The sequence below is a fragment of the Miscanthus floridulus genome, chromosome 10 (assembly GCF_019320115.1).
Source record: "Miscanthus floridulus cultivar M001 chromosome 10, ASM1932011v1, whole genome shotgun sequence".
Classification (NCBI taxonomy): Eukaryota; Viridiplantae; Streptophyta; class Magnoliopsida; order Poales; family Poaceae; genus Miscanthus; species Miscanthus floridulus.
In genome coordinates, this window is record NC_089589.1 from 18,206,341 (window position 1) to 18,226,829 (window position 20,489).

A 20,489-nucleotide genomic window follows, 5' to 3' on the forward strand; every position below is an offset into this window, starting at 1 on the left:
AGGAGAGGGATGCACTTGTAACCCAACTCTCTATTCACGAGACTGAGAGACAACACAGAGTGACAGCCTTGTGGGGGGTGCTGGAGATTTTGGCCGGTGCCCCGAGCGGCCGGTGGCGCGGTTTCGGGGAGGAGCTCCCGTGAGCATGCCCCGATAACGTAGGCTTTGGCCCAGCCTCGTTACCAAATATCTATAGATTTCAGTAAGAAGCGGCTGATAGATATATACTCGTCACTCACATATTGTATGTAACGTATATATATGTGTATATACACAGTTGTTGGGCGTGATTATATTGAGCGATGATCAATCCATGGAGTAGCAGATGTGTTTGAAGGCATCAACGTGGTGATCGTCGAGAGCCATGAAGAGGTCGACTCCACCTTGGCTGCGCACGACGGCACCAAGATCATGAGCCCTCGACGGGCAGGTCCGGCGGCACGAAGGCGCACGTACGGCGGCCCGTAGCCGAAGTCGAGGTCATGGAACCTGAACCCCAGCCAGCTGTCCACCTCCAGGTCCGGGCAGAAGGCCATGCCCGGACGTCCGGCCGTGGACGCCAGCTCCTCGCCGGCGCGCTCCGCCATGTCCCCGAAGTCGACGAAGGACTGGATGTACTCGGCGTCGACGCGCGCGACGGCGTCGTGGATGGCGCCGACCACCGCGGCGTAGCTGGAGGACAGCAGCTCCCGGGCTCGCATCCGCGGGAACGCCCATGGGCACCGGAGGGTCACGGCCCCTGCAGTTGACGGCGACCCTTATCTGCGTGAACTCCTCCGGCGCCAGGCCCCGCGCCGCCGTGACCTTCTTCCAGGCGTGCGCCAGGAGGCACTGGAACGTGGTGCACCGGCCGCCGCCGCCGCCGCCCACGCGGGCCTTGAGGCCGGCGATGAACTCCTCCGCGAAGTTGATGGTGAGGTTCTTGATCCTGTCCATGGGGAGCACGGGGTAGGAGGAGTGGCTGCTCGGGCTATGCCGCTCGTCCCGGAACTCGATGTTCCGGTGATCGAACTTGGGCTCGGGTGGGCTGTGCGGGGTACGGCGACGATGGCGGCGCAGTCGGTGAAGGGCGACGGTCGTAGATCGGTAGCTGAGGCGCTGCGCACGGCCGTGGCCCAGACCGTGTAGAAGGAGGTGATGGACTGCCCGTCGGCGACGAGGTGTTGGCACACGGTGCCGATCACCAGGCCGCCGCACCTGTACCGCGTCAGCTGCGCCTGGAAGAGAGGCTCGTCGACACGTTCTTGCATGCATGGGTGGGACGGTGGACCAAACACATGCATGAGCATATATACGTTTCTGCATCTAACGGTCACCCAATAATAGTGCGTACGTCTATATAGCAGTACGTACTATAGTAGCAGCGGCGAATCTAGATTAAACTGCTACCGGGGTCGTACAGATTCATGAACTCAATTTGATGGGGTCGTAGCTGGCCGGAATATGCGGGGTTCCACTGATTCGTACAAAGTTATCGGGATTGCATGACCCCGACACATGCACTGTGGCTTCGCCTCTGACTAGTAGAACACGTTACGTACCTTATCGGCCTTGGGGTAGAGCTCGCTGATGTGCACCACCAGCGGCGCGTCGGCAAGGTCGGCGTCCGCGGTGGCCTCGACGACAAGCACCCCGGCATCGTTGAGGTGGAAGCACTTTCTCACTACGTCAGATTCTCACACTAGGAACGGGGACATTTTTACTATAGGAGTGGCTGGGGTTGGGGCGCCCTACAGTGGGCGTCCTCGGGCCCCATCAGCCCAGCCGCCCCTACAGATGGCGCTGTAGGGGCGGCTGGTAACTTGAGCCGCCCCTATAGTTGGGGCTGATCTGTAGAGGCGGCTCAATCACCAGCCGCCCCTGCAGTGCCCATTTGTCTTTTTTTCAAATTTCAAAATTTGAAAGGTTCAAATTTAGTCAAATAATAAGATAACCAAAATAAAAGTTGTAGATCTTGATGAGTTGAACAACTTTTGTATTCATCACTTTTACATCTGAAATCATTTAGGGTTTGAAAATTTGGTTTGAACTTGTTAAATTTCAAATTTTAAAATGTGTAAAACATTGTCACATCCAAATTTGATCAAACTTAAATGTTGAAGCATGATTTTAGAAGTTTTTAGGAAAACAAACCATCACATTTAGAGTTAGTATGAGGGAGAACAACTAGTTACAAAGTTTACCCACAGATTAAAAAGAGAAATCACACTGTTCTAGATGATTCTTACATGATCATAGTGAACAGTGTGATTTCTTTTTTTAATCTGTGGGTCAACTTTGTAACTAGTTTTTCTTCCTCATACTAACTCTAAATCTGATGATTTTTTTCCTAAAATTTTCTAAAATCATTCTCTATCAATTTATTTTGTTGGTTTTGTCAATATATACATATGAAAAGTTTTAGCAATTTAAATTTTGAATTTAAAAAAAATACAACTTCAGACAAGATTTTGGTACCCCAAATGATTTCAGCTAAAAAAGTGATAAATACCAAAGTTGAATAACTCATCAAGATCTACAACTTTTGTATTGGTCATTTCTTCATATGACAAAGTGGTAATGACATTGTTCACAAATGTGACACATCTCTCACAAGGTTTTATAAACTATATAAGGCATGTGTAAGATTAGTGAATAATGTGTGCTAAGAATTTGTCAAATGAAGAAATGACCAAAATAAAAGTTGTAAATACTCATGAGTTGAACAACTTTGGTATTCATCACTTTTTATGTTGAAATCAATTTGGGTCTCAAATTTTGGTTCGAACTTATCGTTTTTCAAAATTTCAAATTTGAAAGGTTCAAATTTTGTCAAATGATAAGATGACTAAAATAAAAGTTATAGATATTAATGAGTTGAACAACTTTGGTATTCATCACTTTTTATGTTGAAATCATTTTGGGTCTCAAATTTTGGTTCAAACTTGTCATTTTTTAAAATTTCAAATTTGAAAGGTTCAAATTTTGTCAAATGACAAGATGACCAAAATAAAAGTTGTAGATCTTCATGACCTCTACAACTTTGATGTTTATCGAATTTTCATTTGAGATCATTTGGTGTCTCAAAATTATTTTAGTAGTTTTGATTTTAATTTTTTAAAATTTAAATTCTTTTTCCAAATTTTAAAGGTTCAATTTTGCAATTTTAAACTGTTGTAGTTGTTTTAGTTATTGTATATGTAAATATATCTAAAAAAATAATTATAAAAAACGTGTGTAGTTGCAGTTGGGACGCGTCTGTGACAGGAATCGCTTGCCTACAGTGCGCATCACAGGTGCAATCTGACGGACCCAAAAATTTTATTCATTTCAGCGGAGCACCGAACGTCTTCGCATCCGCTCCCGTCCGCAATCTCCCGAGCCCCCGACTCCGATCCAGACTCCCATGTCTCTGCCTGCCTCCTCTCCCTTCCCCTCCACAACTCGTCCCCTCGGAAGAAGACAGCGTCTCCCTCCTCTAGACCGGCCGGCGGTGCCTCCCTCCTCCCAGATGCAGATGGCGGCGTCTCCCTCCTCCCAGATGCAGCCGGCGTCGCCTCCCTCCACCTAGATCCAGCCGGCGCACCTCCATCCTCTAGCCGGCGTTGACTCCCTCCCCCAGATCTGCGACAACCACCGCCACGGAGGAGCAGCAGCGACACCAGCAAGCAGACAACGCCACCAAGGTCACAGCTCCTCCATGGCGCTCCTCGTTCTCATGGTCATGGGTAACCCTAGCCCCGTCACTTTGCCCCCGTCTTCTGTAGTCCTGCATCCTGCCATGCCTGCGATGCCCCTAACCCTAGCCATGCCCTCGTTTTGCAGGGACGTGATCCAGGGAATCATTCAAGAGCGCTCTCACATGCATCTAGCTACTACTTTTGTTAGGTTTGTTTTTTCTACCTTTTGATCTGTGATGTCCAAGTTATTGGATCTGGATGCATCTTTGTAGTATGTAAGGAAATGTATCTACATGATATAGGTGTTCAATCTGATATTTGATTATGTACTTGCGTTTGAATCTCAGTTTGTGCATGGAGAGAATTTTAATGATCATAAATGTAGGTTGCCTTCTGAATAGCAGCTATTATCCTGTTACCATGGCACCACCGTCTCAGGTTCATTCCATGCTTTGGTCTGCTGCTTATCCTGTTAATTCTGCTCGGCATATTTGGGGGTACTTCCTTTGCATATAGTACATAGCAGTTCCACAGTCCAATTATGGAAAAGATTTTTGAGGAAAAAGATGAATAGTTACTGCTTTTGATAGGAAAAAAATACATTAATCTAGAACTAGTACAAGCCCAGCCAGTTATTACTCACGAGTATAGTTATTTGGCAATGCAGAGACAATCCAGAACAATCCAACTAGGCTATCCAATCTGTGAAACAATCGAAAAAAGGCTAGCTGCTTCTCTAGTTTGAATAAATTCTTGGACAAATGAAATGCAGTACTATCCAGAAAGTGAGTGCAGTACTATCCAACCAGGGACAGCTAGCAACTAGCATTTTCTCCATTGTCGTACTTGCTGTTTGTCTTTTATATATTATCATTTGCTCCCAAGCTAGTTTGTTTATTTGCTTATCTTTTCTATGACAGATACCAATGAATATCTTCATCCTGAGCACAGGGGCTGGTGGGTCGGCATCAACCTTACTTCTGCTGATACCTGTATCCTCTATGATAGTGATCTAGAACTTGTATTCAGGTTAGGCTCTTAGACTGGTCTTGTGTTGTGTTTTGCAGGTACAGCAGTATCAGTAACAGCTCTGGCTCCATTTTTAGGTAAGTAGCATAGCAGACTAGCAGTTCACATCATGTCTTCTGGTCAGTATTACCAAATTAGTTTTCTGAGTGTATTGCTTGCATTACTAGCACTTGGGCACTGTCATAAGGTGTTTCCCTGAGGTATTATCAAATCCATAGATCCATGATGTGTAAAATCATTTTCACCGAGTTATTTTCCTATGGTTTTCACAATTTTCTGCAAGGATTAGTACAAATGTTCAAGTTCTTATTAGCTTGTGCTACTGAATTTTGTAGTGACTTAACATCTCTATTTGAGTTGATAGAAAGATTCATGTGTAAGTTGGCTTAGTTCACTTTCAAAGCAAAGAGTGTGCCTCTTTATTTTTCTAACTGTTATCTGCTCTGCAGGCTTCAATTAGAACAATACATGAAATCAGGGCAGGTTGTGGCTATGAAATCAGGTATCATCCATACACTAGACACTGCAATAATACCCAGGCTTGATGCTTAGGCTTGTTTAATCTATCTGCATCCATATAAAATTGGAAATTCAATTGATCTTGGTTTCTCCAACATAGTAAAGATTGCCCTTCCAACTTGAGTTGCATCAGGACTCACTAACTACATTCCTTGTAGGATACTGGATATGATGCTTCTAGTTCGCTCAGTGGCAGCAAAAAAAAAGACAACATGAACCTGGAACGAGTTTGTAGTGAATTGCATACTATGTGCTTGTTGTGCAAAGGGCCTGTTAGGATCTGTTAGGAAGCAGTAGCTTCATGTCCTTGTATTGACCAAGGACTTGTTAGGATCCAACTAGTAGCTTCATGTTGACCTGATAGGAATGAAGCATTGCAAATTAAGTTTTTCCCTGACTTTATTTGATAGACTTTTGTGAATTATGACTTGTGATGATGTTCTAAATAATGGTCTTGTGTTTGTGGATGCATATATGTATATTTGTGGCGATCAGATTCGAATTTGAATTATATATATGTGGTCAGATTTGAATTTGAATTTTTTTGCTGGAAAATCCACTATAGGGGCGGTTCTTGATTGAACCGCCCTTACAAATACACACAGCAGGGACGGCTGGTGATACAGCCATCCTTACAGAAGTCCACTACAGGGGCGGCTGATATTACCAGCCGCCCCTACAGAGGGCACTGTAGGGGCGGCTGAAAACACCAGCCGCCCCTACAGAGGGCACTGCAGGGGCGGTCAGGAAACCGCCCCTACAGAGGCATCCTCTGTAGAAACACCCTAGGAAGGGCGACTGGCGCAGCCACCCCTACAGAGGCTCTAGAGCCGCCCCTGCAGTTAACTTCTGTAGTAGTGTCTGTCGCGGTCGTCGATGCCCATGCGGGCCGCCAGGTGCGGGTACCTCGCGACGGCAGCGAGGAGGCCGTCCACGATCACAAGAGTACCTAGATACGTTCCTTGGATCAGTGGAAAGCCAACGCAAAAACCGGAATGCGAATCAGAGCTGAAACGCGCAAACCGCAGATGAAATAGTGAGCTCGGGGATTATAGACCGGAAATTCTAGACGCGGTCTAGAAATTCCGGGAGAGAGAGAAACTACACGCAGTGGCGGATGCAGAACATGATTAAAGGGGGCTGGTCTCTTCTTCTTCCTCTCTCTATTTTCCTCCCCCCCCCCCCCCCCCCCCCCCCAAAAAACAAGATCCGCCCCTGACTGCACGCACACAGGAGCACCACTGTTGGAATCACAAACCAATTACGTGCGCATGACATGTAAATAAATGAGCATGCAATGATTACTTCGTGTAGCTAGTAAGCCACATCTCAAGATTTGGATAAACAAATCACGTTCAGGCTGTGCCCAGCTTGGCACGGCCCGAGCACGGGCCAGGCACGGGCCGGAGGATGTCGGGCCGGCACGGCACACCGTGCCTCCCGTGCCGTGCCGCTACGGGCCTCGTGCCTTGCTATCAGCCCAAGCATGAGCCTGTGGGCCTAAATCCGTGCCGTGCCGGCTTGCTAGGCACGGCCAAATCACCAGGCCCTGCCAGCCCGAGACCCGTAGGGTTCAAAACACATCAAAAAATTTATCTCAACAAGAAATATTCAAATTTAAAGTATTTTTCCCAGAAAAGCTTCAAACCAAAACTATACACACAGAGAACAAGAGGAAATTAAAAGGATAACTGAGCTGTGTACAATGCTGCCTCATTATAAACCTTTCTGGGTAAAACTCACCCTTGTGAGAAACCCCAGAAAGGGAAAAAGAGTGCAGCACAGCTCTAGTTATAAGTCTTAAACATGTTCAAAGGTTTACATGATACATCACATATACATATCATAATCAAGTCTCAGGCTCTCAGCTCACCTCTCAAGTCTCACACTCACTGTCTCAATCTCAACTCTCAACTCAAGAACCACCAGATACAGAAGCCACAGATGCAGATGTGCTAGCAGAAGGAGCCCCAGAAGCCACAGATGCAGATTTGCGCTTACTAGTGTTACTGTACCAGCAACCGAAGGAGCAGAGCCGTTGGAGTTCGCAGTCGCCGTCGCCCCTTCGCCACCGTCCGTGTCCACATCGATCGGAGCAGAAGAGCCATCCCCAAGATCGATACCGAACAACGCAGCAGCGTCGGCTCGAGTGTCGTCGTCGTTCTCGCCCTCTGGGGCCAGGCCAACCGGCAGGAGGCCATCCTCGTCGGCCATGGCCGCCTCTCCAGCCCCGTTCCTCGACGGTGCGGGTGGCCGCCTTGCTCACTCTAAGCCGCAGCTAGAAGACGATGCATCGGCTACCGACATGCGAAACAATGGAAGAAGAAGAAATCAGAAGCATACATTGAAAGAAAAAGAAGAAATTAGAACATGGTTAGGGGTTAGGGTTAGGGTTTCACCTGCGTAGCCGGAGCCCGGTGCCGGAGAAGGCGACGAGCACCCAGAGTCTAGAGAAGACGACACTCAGTCAGCAACGACGGCGGACGGCGGAGGAGGGACAAACAGAGACAACCAACTCACATAATCAACGAGATCTAGAGGGGAGATAGGGAGAGGGAGAAGGGAGAGGCAGGGACGGAGGGGAGGACGCCGGCGGGAGGCGGATCGTGGTCACCGGAGTCGGCGTCGGAGAGCGTCACTGGCCACTGCGTTTGAGAGCGGCGCGACGGCCGGTGGTGGTGGGATGCGAATGGGCGAATGGGGAATTGGGGATTAGGGTTAGGTTACGAGCGGGAGTGCAGGGCTGAGGGGAGGCCGAGAGGGGGCGCCGCATCGGCCGCCTTTTATAGGTGGGGTCTGGGGTGGCGGCGTGGGGGGAGCCGTTGGCGAGCTAGGCCGCCTCCCTCTCAGGCCGCTGCCGGGCCTCCTCCAAAACCCCGTGCTGGGCCGTGCCAGCCCGCGGGCTCAACTGCCGGCCCAGGCACGGCCTGGCGCTGCGTGTCGGGCCAGCCTGAGCCCGGTGGCCTGCGGGCCGGGCCGTGCTCGTGTCGGGCCAAAAGGCCGGGCTTCGGGCCGGGCTGCCGGGCCTCGGGCTGCATGGCCGGGTATACTTGCTTCTGTTGGGCGCAGGGAACAGCACCAGGTGCTGGACGTGCGGGCTCACGGTGCTGGCACAGGACGAGCAGCACAGCTGCTGCTAGCGGATAGGTCAGAGAAGCAGCAAGAGAGAAGAGCAGGCGCAGGTCTTCCCGCGCTGCTGAAAGGGAGATGAGCACGGGCGGTGGGGCTGCACACCGCCGAGCTGCTGGGAACGAGCGGCAAAGAAGAGAGAGGATTGAGCAGGAGCTGCGCCGCTCGAATCCGACCAACACCAGAGAACACCGGGGTCTGCACCAGTATGCTCGGCTTGGAGACCGCGGACGACGAACAGAAACCCGAGCGCTACGAACAGAGGAAGGACGAGCTCCAAAAATCGAAGAAAACTCGATCAAAACTCCGTGAATCGTTCCTAAATTTTGCACAGGTAATCACAACTGACTTGAGAAGCTACTCCTAGGAGATCATCGCCCGAAATCAACTCAAGCCCTGCCAAAATCAGATCATGGCCAAGAACTCGAGCTTTTTCCCAAAACGAAAATCATTCGATTCGCCGTGCTCGTGTGGATTCAAGTCGATTCACTGATAGGATAGCATCACCACAAGTCCTTGCACGAATCAAGATCGAACCAAAACGCTCTCAAATTGCGAAAAATCTCAAAATTAGCTCCGAAAATCACAGAAACATAAATTTCAGATTAGGAGATGGGAACGAGAGGCACACGAATTTGATCCTTGCATTAGCAAGCTCAACATGTCTGATTACAGGCCACTCCTAGAAAATCAAAACTATGATGGTAAAAAGCTCAAGAACAAGAGTCACTCCTCTACAACACTAGCCTCCTCTCAACGTAGCATGAATGAGAGTGACCCTTTAAGGATGGCTTTCTAACCGGCCCCTTCACACATACATAGTAGCCGGTTACAAAATAAGTTGTTTTATAGCTACCTCTATTTACGATAATTTTATATACTAATTTACGATAATGTCAATACATATTTATGATAGTGGGTTACTATAATACATGGAGATATTTATCATAATGTTATAGTAAACCACTTAGTAATCTTGTAAATTAAAATAGTAATTATCGTAACTCAAAGTGACTACATAATAAGTTATTTTTATAGCCAGCTACATGGTAGTAGTATATATATATATAGACACACACACACATAAGCGTCCGTCAAAAGATAAAAATGCCATCACGTGAAGTACTCAGCCTAAATACCCACGAGGGGTAAACCTGTCCAAGTTTTTACTCGTCGATCCAACGGACCCGGCGCCTTCTCGACTTCGCTTCACCTCGACGCAAGCTTAGAGATTTCACCACATGTCCGCCGATCCGTCACTCCCCGGTTTTGAGGCCCAAATCGGTAAACCCACCACCGATGGTTTTGAGGCCAAAATGACCAAAACGTCCGTGCCCGGTTTTGAGGACCAAACCGGTAAACCCTCTTGCATGCCTCGCCAGGCGTGACTAACCGATGTTGACGCGTGTTCGACCTCCGCCAAGCTTGACGCCTTCGTCTTCCTTTTTTGCTTGACCGACGCCATGTAGATGCGTGTCTGGCCTCCGCCAAGTGCCACGACGCCATCGTCCTCCTCCTTGACTTGGTCGACGTCGTCTTCATCACCCATGTACTCTTGCTTGTTGATGTCCCCAAGAGTCAACTACCGCGGCTGGTCACCCGGTCTCTCCGGTCCCTCGGTTCAAGCCTCACGTTCGTCCTTCACCGCTCCCAGTCCATCGGCACGTCACGTCTCTAGTTGACCTTCACCTTCGCCATCAACCACCGCCTCGAGCTCCATACCTGCGCACCACAAGCCAAGAGATATGTTGCACAACACACTTAACGCAACACAACTCAACACAACAGCTTCAGTCAATCATTAGCATAATCAAGCACATATGAAATATGACTCAACCGGAAAAGCCTCAAACCTCTCGCGCTTGTGTCAATCATTCATCATACATACACATGGGCACATCTCCACCATGCGTTCACACAGCCGCAGCGCAGGTGTCCTCTCCTTGTTCGGCGGCGGTGGCGCCCGCGCCTCAGCCCGGCAGCGGCACGCTCCGTCCGCTTCTTCTCCATGCGTCGTTGCTCACTTCTTGGGGGCACAGAGGAGATGCATGGACACTGGGGCCCACTAGTGGCAAGTGAAGCTTGGATAAGCTATTTTTTCAGCTTTATCTCGTCTCTTCTCTCTGTGAGAGAAAAAAAAGAGCTTGACCTATGAATCTGTTTTGAAAAATACTGTTTGGCAAAAAAAAAAGCTCATAATGCTGTTGGTGAAGCTTCGTTTTCTAAGGGGCGCCGCAAATATTTAACCATTGCTAATAATATTTAATCATTGCTAATATTTAACTCCGTTTCTAGTTTTTACGAATAATACGGCTTGCACAGGAATGACGTGTTCGCGACTCTGTCATTCTGAGTGCGTTGACGCATGCAACTGACTGCGTAGCGTGGTTCTGTTCTCAACGAGTTTACTCTGTCAACAGTTAACGTGCTATTGCCCCCGTGCGTAGCATCACTGCTGACATGCGAGTGTTCTGACTGACTGTCAACGGAGCAGGGAGTACGTAGGTGTTTTAATTTTTACTATGCCGGTAAGAAGCGCCAGCCAGTACCTCTGAGCCTGTAAGGCTGTGACGTAATAATACAATAACCATGTATTGATTCCCCAACACCTACCATAGTATATGATCAATTAATCGAGCTTTCAAAATCATGTGTGACGTCCCCAACACCTTACCAGCACGCAATACGTATGAGCTGGTTCAATACCAAAGACAAGTTCATCAGAGGGTTTGATCCAACTCAACATAAAGGACTAATTTGCTAGAGAGGGCTGTTCCTGCCTTATATGTTACTCCATCCATCCTAAATTATAAGTTATTTGAATTTTTTTGGAGAGTTAAGGCATCTCAAATTTAACCAAATTTATATAATAAAATAATAACATCTACGATACCATATAAGTATTATTAGATTCTTCATTAATTATATTTTTATAATATACCTATTTGATGTCATAAACATTTATAATTCTTTCTATAATTTTGGAAGGACTTATAATTTAGAATCGAGAAAGTAGAATAGTTTATACGCACAACAACGGTAATCAGTGATTACCGATAGGAATCCCCTCCCAAGTCCCTCCCCTTGCGTGGTCCTCATAAGACGATTACATCTTTGCGGCTCTCGCAACCAAGAAGCGTACAGGAGATACTCAGAACCATAGGAGCTGGATGAGCGACTTCAACCTACTGAAACAGGACATGATCCACAAGTTCACTTCATCAGTGATCAACTGCAGAAGGGCTGACGCCGTGGTGCTTGTTCTCCTGAAGGCTAGATGTTTTTTTTAGGATTTTTCTCTTTTCCTAACGCGTCTTGTGAGAGTTAACATGGCGATGAGTATGTTGAATGTAAATTTAGGAGGTTATTTTGTATTATCTTCCATAATTATAAAGGTGGATAATCTATAAAATCATTATGGTGTATTTTAAATTATTTTTTATAAGATGTAACGTGAGGGGATTATTTTAAATTATGTTTTCTAATAGTAAAGTGAGTAATTTAGATGTAAATTTAGAGAGTTGTTTTTAATTATTTTTCATAATGACATGTGAGTAATTTATATAAAAATTATGTGGTTATTTTGAACTGTCTTTCGTAATGACAGAGGTGGATACTTTAGATGCAAAATTTGAGGCTTACTTTATGTATTTTTCATAATGGTGGTGAGTAATTTATAAATTATAATAGATCCAATGACTATTATCGGTGATGATTATTAGGGTGTACCAATTAAATGCCAGATGTTTTTATTTATTGTGAGAATTTCTAGTATTTATCTTTTTTTCTAGTACGTCTAGGGAGAATTAATGTAGTGTCTCCGTTAAGGCTCTAATCAGTTCCATTAAGATAGGATTCCTAAAGTTCGCTGTGCAAAGTCGATTTGTTCGCTCAGGGGAGCCTTGTTCCCTGACACAACATTCGCTATACAAAACAGACGGGATGAAATGGGACAAGCTGACAGACCGAAGATTAGCAACGCAAATAAACCATTCTTCTGTCTCAATCCAAACAAGCAAGGAACGAGCGAACATTGTGCCAAAGCACCTCTAGTTTGACATATCACACATAGTTTCAGAAATCAACATAAGCATTCCTGCTGTTGCAGACAAAATGGTGAGGCATCAGTTCATCGCATCCCTGACATCTCTCTCCTGTTCTACCAACCACGGCGCTGCTCGCTCCCACCACGGCTGCCTGAATTTCCAACTGGGCGCCGAGCCGTCTGCTGCCTGTGGAACGTGGGGCCGTACTGCCCTCTTCTTGCACAAGCGCTTCCGTCCGGCTGGTAAGTGTAGGCACCACCTCTGTCATTCCTGCTGCCTCGGCTTTGCGCCATGTCAGCCCCATGGAAACCTCTCCCGTAGCCGCGGCCGCTGCCTAGCGCTGTCTCGGCAGTGATGGCTCTCCCTCTCCCACGTCCAAAGCCGCTGATCATCGGCTGCGGCTCTGCCACGGTTGGGATGGTTTCAGGCGGTGGTCGGCTACCAGGATAGGTGTGCCACAGCGGCCTCTTTGGAATCTCAGTTTCAGTTATAGTCTGCAAAAGACATGATTTCTTTCAGAGATGATGGCAAACTGGCGGTATGGTGCCAAATGCCCAGTGAACGAATGAAATGTGCAGCCAAAGAGATATCTGAATATACCTTTTCAGGTTTTTTGACATTATCAAGTAGCCTTGGAATGATTTGCACTGGTTCTGGGTTGAAGAACAAGAATGATCTGAAACATACACAGGAATATGTAGTGAAAATTAAAGGATGACTTCTTTTCTTAGAAAATTACTGCCTGAATATGATAGGGTCAAGAGAAAACATATATACATTGTCTGGTCATTCCTAATGTCCTGTAGATCTCTTATCGGTGAACGGAAGAAACCACAGCTTATACTATCGTCGTTGACAGGCGACAACCACCCTCCAAGTTCGCTATGTGGAATGAAATTTAGGATTTAGCAACATTCTTATAAGTTGCTCAGAAATAGAAGAAATGCATACGTAGCATCAGTTCAGACTTGATTGTACCTGGTAGATTGATCTGTCGGAAGCTTTTTTGACAAACAGTCAGATGTCTTCGCAAATGCTGCACCAGTTGGTAGAGTATTTGAGTTCCTCAGGAAGATCTTCTCCTGCCGAACTGTGTTCCTATTTATCTCATGTACCTATAAAATAAAAACAATGTAAAACGATCACGTGCAACATACTCTAGTAGACAATTTGCATAGAAGGTAGGCAATTTCTTTTACTGCAAGTTTGTCCTCCACCGTCTTGGTAGCCAGAATCAGCAGCTTTTCATCAATGAATGGCAACATTGCAATACCCTGAAACAATTTATTTCCGAGAAAACTAGCATGAGTGAAGAAGGCTTTCTTTTTTTTCTTTTACAACTAGCCAATGTGGGGTCTTACATGTTGCCAATGTGCATCAAAATATGGGTAACCTAGCCTTATATTATGAACTCATATATATGGAATAATCACTTACTTGCCACAAGAAACGTTTCCCATGGGTATCAATCTGTACATCTGGTGAGAAAAAATAAATTCCCATTTAGTTCAGTATATGGTACTCAGATTATATGATGACTTTAGAATAACAAGTACACCTGACGGATAGAATTTATGTATTAAAGACTCTTCATTTTCCATCAGTTCTCTGTAACACTTTGGTAGTGCACATGAGCTGCGAAAGAAAATAAACTTAAATTTCAATTAAAACATTGCGATGAAGAATGTGCATTATAAAATAAAGAATAGTTCACGTGCCTTTCTTTTGGAAGAACTGCCATGAGCTGATCGAATGGACTTAGTGGCTTATCAATGGTGAAAGATATCTTGAACTGAGATAGCCCTTCAAAATCAGATGCAAAAGGAGCATAATAGAAGGGATAGTACCTGCAGAAAACAAAACAGACATGCTATGCATAATACATAGAATGGAAACATTCGCTAGTACATGTCCATAAGAATTAGCAGTCATACATCACTCATGTGGAACTATTTATCAAGATTATCAATTATTTGAACTATTCATCATTCGATTTCGAAACAATGGAAGCATACTAGTACAATGTATAAGGAGATACATGTACAAATGAAAGCTCTGATCATAAATATGTATATCCTACCAGCTCCACGATGGCACATCTGCAAAATAGTACTGCAGCACCCAACAAAGTCCTTCCAGATACTTTTGAACCTAAATTAAGCCAGTGATAGAGAAAGTTAACAAAATATGATGTCTCTTCAAAACGCCCACTGGTATTAAAATTTTATCTGCACAGAGAAACAGGAAAAATCATAACCATGTCATTCTTCAGCTTCCCAACTTCATTAGATTTTTCCACACCAAACTTTTCCCTGTAGAATCGAGACTTCCATCCCGACAATCCCAATCTTACCTGCAATGGCATGTCAAACTTTGCACATATGTGAAATATTTTCTCAAATAGGCGCTACTAACCGCGTCATGTTTATAGGCTCCACTTTTTATAAGGTCTTGCTTGTTACGAAGAGTATCCTTCAAGTTTCGCCTCAGCTCTAAGGTATTTACAATTACCTAAGCAACAGGAGAATCAAATTCAAAACAAGCAATAATATGGATGGACTTTGGAAAATAAGTTTAGGAGAAATGATAAGGTATTGCCAGATATCCAATAAAAGTAGAAAAAAATAGGTAAGCTCTTCCCTACATCTGACTCGTCTTGGCTGTAGGTGGAAATACTGCAGTTTGTTGAAAAAGACTTTACTGTCAAATCTGGACCATCAGGATTTTCTTCCTAAGTAGAAGAAAGCTTGAGATTAAAAAAATGAATATGACAGTAATCAGGACAAAACTTTTAGCTGTATATAGCCCTCACCATATTGTCATAGTTTCTTTCTTTCCATTCTTCAGCAGCTTGGTGCACGAATTTGCGCTGTGACCTCTGCATGTAATCAACAAGTTCCAATTGGCACTATTGTACACTTTGACCAAAGGATCATAAGTTTTCTAACATACCTCTCGCAGTTCATATCTTTTAAGAAAAATTTTCTCTTCACACAAGGACAGTTCATGAAAAAACTTTTCCAACCTCGAAACTTCAAGGTATGCAGCATGTTTGTCTTTTAACTGTTTTTGGTAGCAACAGAAGTACATCAAAACATAACTCAACAAGTAATCAATGAAATTAATATAGTTCGATTTTGCATGTACCTTCTCGGTGCTCACAATATAGCCTCCCATTTTGTTAAATGCTTGTTTGTACACTTCCAATAGCATATCAATTGCACCCTGCCACGTCGAAGACAAATTAAGGAAAAAATCCCACTTTTTTGCAGTGGGGAACATGTGAAAGGATGTGACAATAACTATACTGTTTGCTGTTAAGCTGTCAGAATCAGACGGCATAAGCACACCTCATGTATCTCAACTGAAGGAATATGTGGAATGAAGTCATTTCCTATCAGGAAACAAATAAATATGAAGTCATCTATGAGCCTTTCGATATCCGTTTTGACAACCGGGTTTGGTATCTTCAAATCAAGCTCTAGATACTCCCTCAGAACCCATATGTTAAAAAACTGCAAGAAGATGGTGTTATATGAAAAATTAAAATGGAAGCATCCTGTTATCATCTCTGAGGAACAAACCTGATAAGGTTTCTTGGGAGACCTGTGCCTATGAGCTGTTTCTGTTACTTTGGGGAACCATCCTCTACACTTTCTCGAGAAATCTTCAGTTTTGAACAGTTCTTTAGATAGAGGGATGCAATTTTCTGGCAGATTATGAGGTAACACATCCTGTTCAAGTTAACAAAAGGGCTATTCTCAGCTCAATATTTACAAAATTCTGCAACTACATTTAACTTCAATACACCATTGCTTGCTAAATCCAATTAACTAAATGCGGTTTGCCAAAACTATCATAGTATGGATGAAGCTAGGAGTTCACACAAGGATGGATTAACAGACCTCACGCAAAATCGAAAAGTGAAGTTCATGAGATGCCAAAGCGAGCATTATTAGGTCCGCATCCTGTAATGATATTCCGAGTGTAAAATAGGCACAATAAAAAGAACAATCAGAAGATCAATGGTGTGTCACAGTAGAAAAATATTCAAATATTTAGTTAGTCCATGTCCGTCGTACCAGTCCATACAAGCAGTGCCTTGTGTTTGGATCATAGTTCTCTAGGCTCCGTTGTCCCCGGATGAAAGACATTATCTTGTGTTCACCTTCTCCAGGTACATTTGAATCAGAGAGTATTACCTTCAGAACGCAAGTATCATGAAGGTTATCAAGTAATGATCACGTTGACTAAAATCAGGATCTTGACCAAATATGTGATTAGCTAGCCAGTCAAAAAAAAGCACAATGCCTCAGATTAAAAGAAAATTATCACTCTTCACTTTGATATTTCACCTGTAACTGTAAACACACAAGTTGAATTTGAAATTAAATACTTTTGACAATGCTAAAAATATCATTTTCACTTGCCTATCAGTTGACAAATTTTGAATAGTAAAGTCAAATGGTAACCATTATTTCAAAACAGAGGGTGCATTTTACACACTGAAACTAATATCTTGAAACCTGTCAATATTAAAATATTAAATAAAAGCTGTCATAAGAATAAGATATTTACTGCAGCAATGCAAAAATGGGAAGGTAAAACATTGGCCTCATCGTCTACTAAACCTTGATGCCTTTCCACCCGGGGTCACTATTCAACCGGGACCGGATGTAGCACTCGAGGGCTTTGGAGAGCTTCTCCATGAACTCCGTCCCTGGCGTGATGACGTTGGGATCCGAAACCTCATTTGTCTCCTGCGGCTGCACCTCCCGCCCTTCAGCTCTGAACTTCTCTCTCAGAAGCTTCTCCTCCAGTTCCTGCAAATCATACCATCGAACATAAGGTTGCTGCAAATCATGCATAGCAGCAAACAAATCCAGAGGACGATTAAGGGTAATTTACTGCATCTTTAGCGTCCTTGGCAGCCTTGAAGCGCCTGGACCTCTGCTGGTTCATTTTGGCGCGGGGAGCAACACCATCTTCACGCAGTTCAAACAAGAAATTAATAAACGCATTCGTTGTATCGTATCAAACGCCAAAGACAACGGGAAAAAACGGGAAATACGGTTGAAACATGTACTAGTATACAGTATATAGTACAGACGTACCTACTGCCAAGTAGAGCAGCTTGGTAGGCCTGACCATGCGGAAGAGGCGGTCAATGTACTCGAACATGGCCGCAAACACCTCGTCGAACGTCGTCGGCGGGCACACCTGCATTGCATCGCGTATCCATGAGGCCATGACATTTATTAGCTTGTCAAGAGATACTAACTCTGTCGCTAACTAAGTTTCGCTGTGGGATGTGTGCCGGTGAAATTTTTTCAAATTTGACTATATTTATAGAAAAAATATTATCTCTAAATAAATTTATTATAAAAATAAACTCAAAGATCTATCCAATCATAATAATTATGTACTATAAATATTAATATTTTTTAATATATATTTAGTTAAAGTTGAGTATGTTTGATTTTTCGGAAAGCGAGTACGACAGATAAAAAAGGACGGAGAGAGTACATCAGTTGAGTCGAGGAACTGGATCGATCCATACATCAGGACGATGTGTGAGTTGAGGAACGTGACATTTACTAGACGACATACATGATCCATCACGTTTACAAATACCAGCTCGTCAAGCGATTCAATTGATGAGGAACTGGATCCATCCATCAGGAGGATTATGAGTGTGTTAATTACAGACATATAATATACCTGGTCCTCCGGGTGGAAGCAGGGGTGGATGATGCCGTTCATGTCCAGGTACAGGTTGTGGTAGACGCCAACGCCATTGGGCCCTGTGGAGGCTTCCGCCAGCGACGACGATGTGCCGGCTCCACCTTCGTCTTCCTTGGCGGCGACGACGATATTTGGGTACTTACCCACGAGCCATTTGTACAAGGATGGCACCCCCATGGCATGCAGGGGGGCAAGGCAACTAGCCAGCAGCTGCAGCCTGCATACTTGCAGGCGATCTGATCGTCCGCCCTTGTGTGGCGCTGAGTTTGTCTACGGGGGCGGGCTGCCAGCAGCGATTGATTTGAGCTAGTTGGTGGTAGCGCGCTACCAGCGAGGGGAAAGCAGAGGAAACAGCTAACGGGTGTGAAGCCGACAACGAATTTCGTTCTTTTACTCTGGGTCCCACGGTCCCACTGAAAAGACCGAATCGAACACGAACCAGAGGAGCCATCGAGCCTAAGCATAGATGAATTTTCAGCACTACGGTACGGGGAACCTTGGAAGTACCTGCAGAAAAACAAAGCAGACATGCTATGCATAATACATAGAATGGAAACATTCGCTAGTACATGTCCATAAGAATTAGCAGTCATACATCACTCATGTGGAACTATTTATCAAGATTATCAATTATTTGAACTATTCATCATTCGATTTCGAAACAATGGAAGCATACTAGTACAATGTATAAGGAGATACATGTACAAATGAAAGCTCTGATCATAAATATGTTACAAGGGGTGATCTTCAAAATTGACTTTCAAAAGGCTTATGATAGCGTGAATTGGAGTTTTTTTTGGAAGAAGTTCTTGTAAAGAAAGGCTTTGATCAATAGGTTACCAGTTGGATAATGAGTACTGTTAAGAACAGCAAATTTGTGTTAACATTAATGGAAAAATGGGCCTTATTTCAAGACTCACAGGGGATTGAGACAGGGAGATCCATTATCACCATCCCTGCTTTTTAATTTGTTTGGAGATGCCTTAGCACACATCCTTAACAAGGCTAAGTTGAAAGGCCACATAAAAGGTTTGGTCCTACTTCTTGTCCAGGGGGTTTAACTCATCTACAGTATGCTGATGACACCATTCTGTTCCTGGAACATGGTGACTTGTCAATCATTAACCTGAAATTCTTGTCATATTGCTTTGAGTGGCTAACTGAGCTTAAAATCAATTACCACAAGTCTGAAGTTCTTGTTCTGGGGGTTACAACTGAGGAACAACTGAGAGTGGCAAACATGCTGAATTGCCAAGTGGGGAAGCTTCCTATGACTTACTTAGGTATTCCAATCTCAGATGTGCCCATAGGTATTAGAGGTATCAGGAAAATCATAGATAAAATGGGGAATAAACTACAACCACGGAAGGGCAAGAACATGACCTCAGGGGGCAGACTGATCTTAACTAATACTTCCTTGAGTAATCTTCCTATATTTAGAATGGGGATGTATAAGTTGAAAGAAGGTGTTCACCAACAAATGGATTCTATTAGAGCCAAGTTTTTCGGGCAAGGGGCAAGTGATAAATCTAAGTATGATATGGTCAAATGGGAGAACATGTGTATCCCAAAAGACTATGGGGGCCTAGGAATCATGAATACAAGGGTGATGAATGAAGCTCTAGTGGGAAAATGGGTGTGGAGGATGATAAAAGCTAATAAAGATGATTTATGCTATAATCTGCTGAAGTAGAAATACCTTAAAAAGAGATCCATCAAGCAATGTGAGTTTAATAATGGCTCACAATTCTGGAAAGGGGTGCTAGAAACAAGAATAACTGTTACAGTCAGTGATGGTAGGAAACTATCTTTTGGGAGGATGTCTGGGTGATGAGGGTTCCATTGAAATTAGAGTTCCCTAGTCTATACAATATTTGTGCTGATAAATCCTGTTTAGTAGCAGACTGCTGGGCAGGGGATGGGTGGAAGGTTAGTTTTAAAAGATCTTTAGGAGTGGAAGACATGGAGGAATGGGACAGATTGATGGATGTTCTTGATCATTCTCAACTACAAAACAATGGTTTGGAGGACAATCATAACTGGGTTTTTGAAAAATCTGAAGTTTACTAAACCCATGTATAGAAACATGATGTTTATGGGTGTGATTAATAAGAGAATGGAAAAACTTTGGTACAATAAAGCTCCAATGAAAATTAAAGTCTTTATGTGATGCTTATCCAACACAAATTGCAAACTGGAGTTAATATGAAGAAAAAGAATTGGCAGGGGAGTAGGAACTGCTATCTGTGTGGGAGTCCAGAGACCACTGATCATATATTTTTCAATTGTATTCTAGTTGAGACTATTTAGATGTGTTTCAAGGAGGCATTAGGGTGGAATAAAATTCCAACAAATGTACAGG

General features: G+C 44.3%; 1 protein-coding gene, 1 long non-coding RNA gene and 1 pseudogene across 5 annotated transcripts; 1 reads left to right on the plus strand and 2 right to left on the minus strand.

Annotated features, from left to right (window-relative positions):
• Positions 1-306: 306 nt before the first annotated feature.
• Positions 307-1,756, minus strand: LOC136488101 (tryptamine hydroxycinnamoyltransferase 2-like; annotated as a pseudogene).
• A 1,642-nt stretch (positions 1,757-3,398) lies between these two features.
• On the plus strand, positions 3,399-5,670 carry LOC136487778 (uncharacterized). Of its 3 annotated transcripts, none has more exons than XR_010767355.1 (6): positions 3,399-3,707; positions 3,805-3,867; positions 4,580-4,616; positions 4,727-4,765; positions 5,138-5,190; positions 5,366-5,670. It is a non-coding gene; the product is annotated as an uncharacterized lncRNA (long non-coding RNA). The 3 variants fall into 3 exon arrangements; XR_010767356.1 differs by having other exon boundaries at positions 3,399-3,700; XR_010767357.1 differs by having other exon boundaries at positions 3,399-3,665.
• Positions 5,671-12,321: 6,651 nt separating this feature from the next.
• On the minus strand, positions 12,322-18,392 carry LOC136487779 (5'-3' exoribonuclease 3-like). Of its 2 annotated transcripts, XM_066484891.1 has the most exons (23): positions 18,104-18,392; positions 17,497-17,602; positions 17,291-17,367; positions 17,014-17,205; positions 16,465-16,584; positions 16,288-16,350; positions 15,967-16,116; positions 15,733-15,897; positions 15,530-15,607; positions 15,335-15,445; positions 15,195-15,260; positions 15,027-15,113; positions 14,798-14,893; positions 14,640-14,735; positions 14,463-14,533; positions 14,101-14,229; positions 13,941-14,017; positions 13,820-13,860; positions 13,582-13,656; positions 13,361-13,497; positions 13,160-13,264; positions 12,983-13,058; positions 12,322-12,876 (listed from the first exon to the last, which is right to left on the minus strand). In XM_066484891.1, the coding sequence occupies exons 1-23, from the start codon at positions 18,302-18,304 to the stop codon at positions 12,496-12,498; spliced, it is 2,700 nt and encodes an 899-aa protein (XP_066340988.1). In that variant the 5' UTR covers positions 18,305-18,392; the 3' UTR covers positions 12,322-12,495. The 2 variants fall into 2 exon arrangements, with proteins under 2 accessions (XP_066340988.1, XP_066340989.1); XM_066484892.1 differs by lacking the exon at positions 14,798-14,893.
• Positions 18,393-20,489: the final 2,097 nt, after the last annotated feature.

Bases quoted from the DNA above. Each gene is read 5' to 3' on its own strand.
- LOC136487779 (XM_066484891.1), bottom strand. From the start codon at position 18,304: ATGGGGGTGCCATCCTTGTACAAATGGCTCGTGGGTAAGTACCCAAAT. The intron at 17,603-18,103 runs GTATATTATATG...GATGCAATGCAG, and splicing joins GCTTCCACCCGGAGGACCAG to GTGTGCCCGCCGACGACGTT. The intron at 17,206-17,290 runs GTAAATTACCCT...TATGATTTGCAG, and splicing joins CCAAGGACGCTAAAGATGCA to GAACTGGAGGAGAAGCTTCT.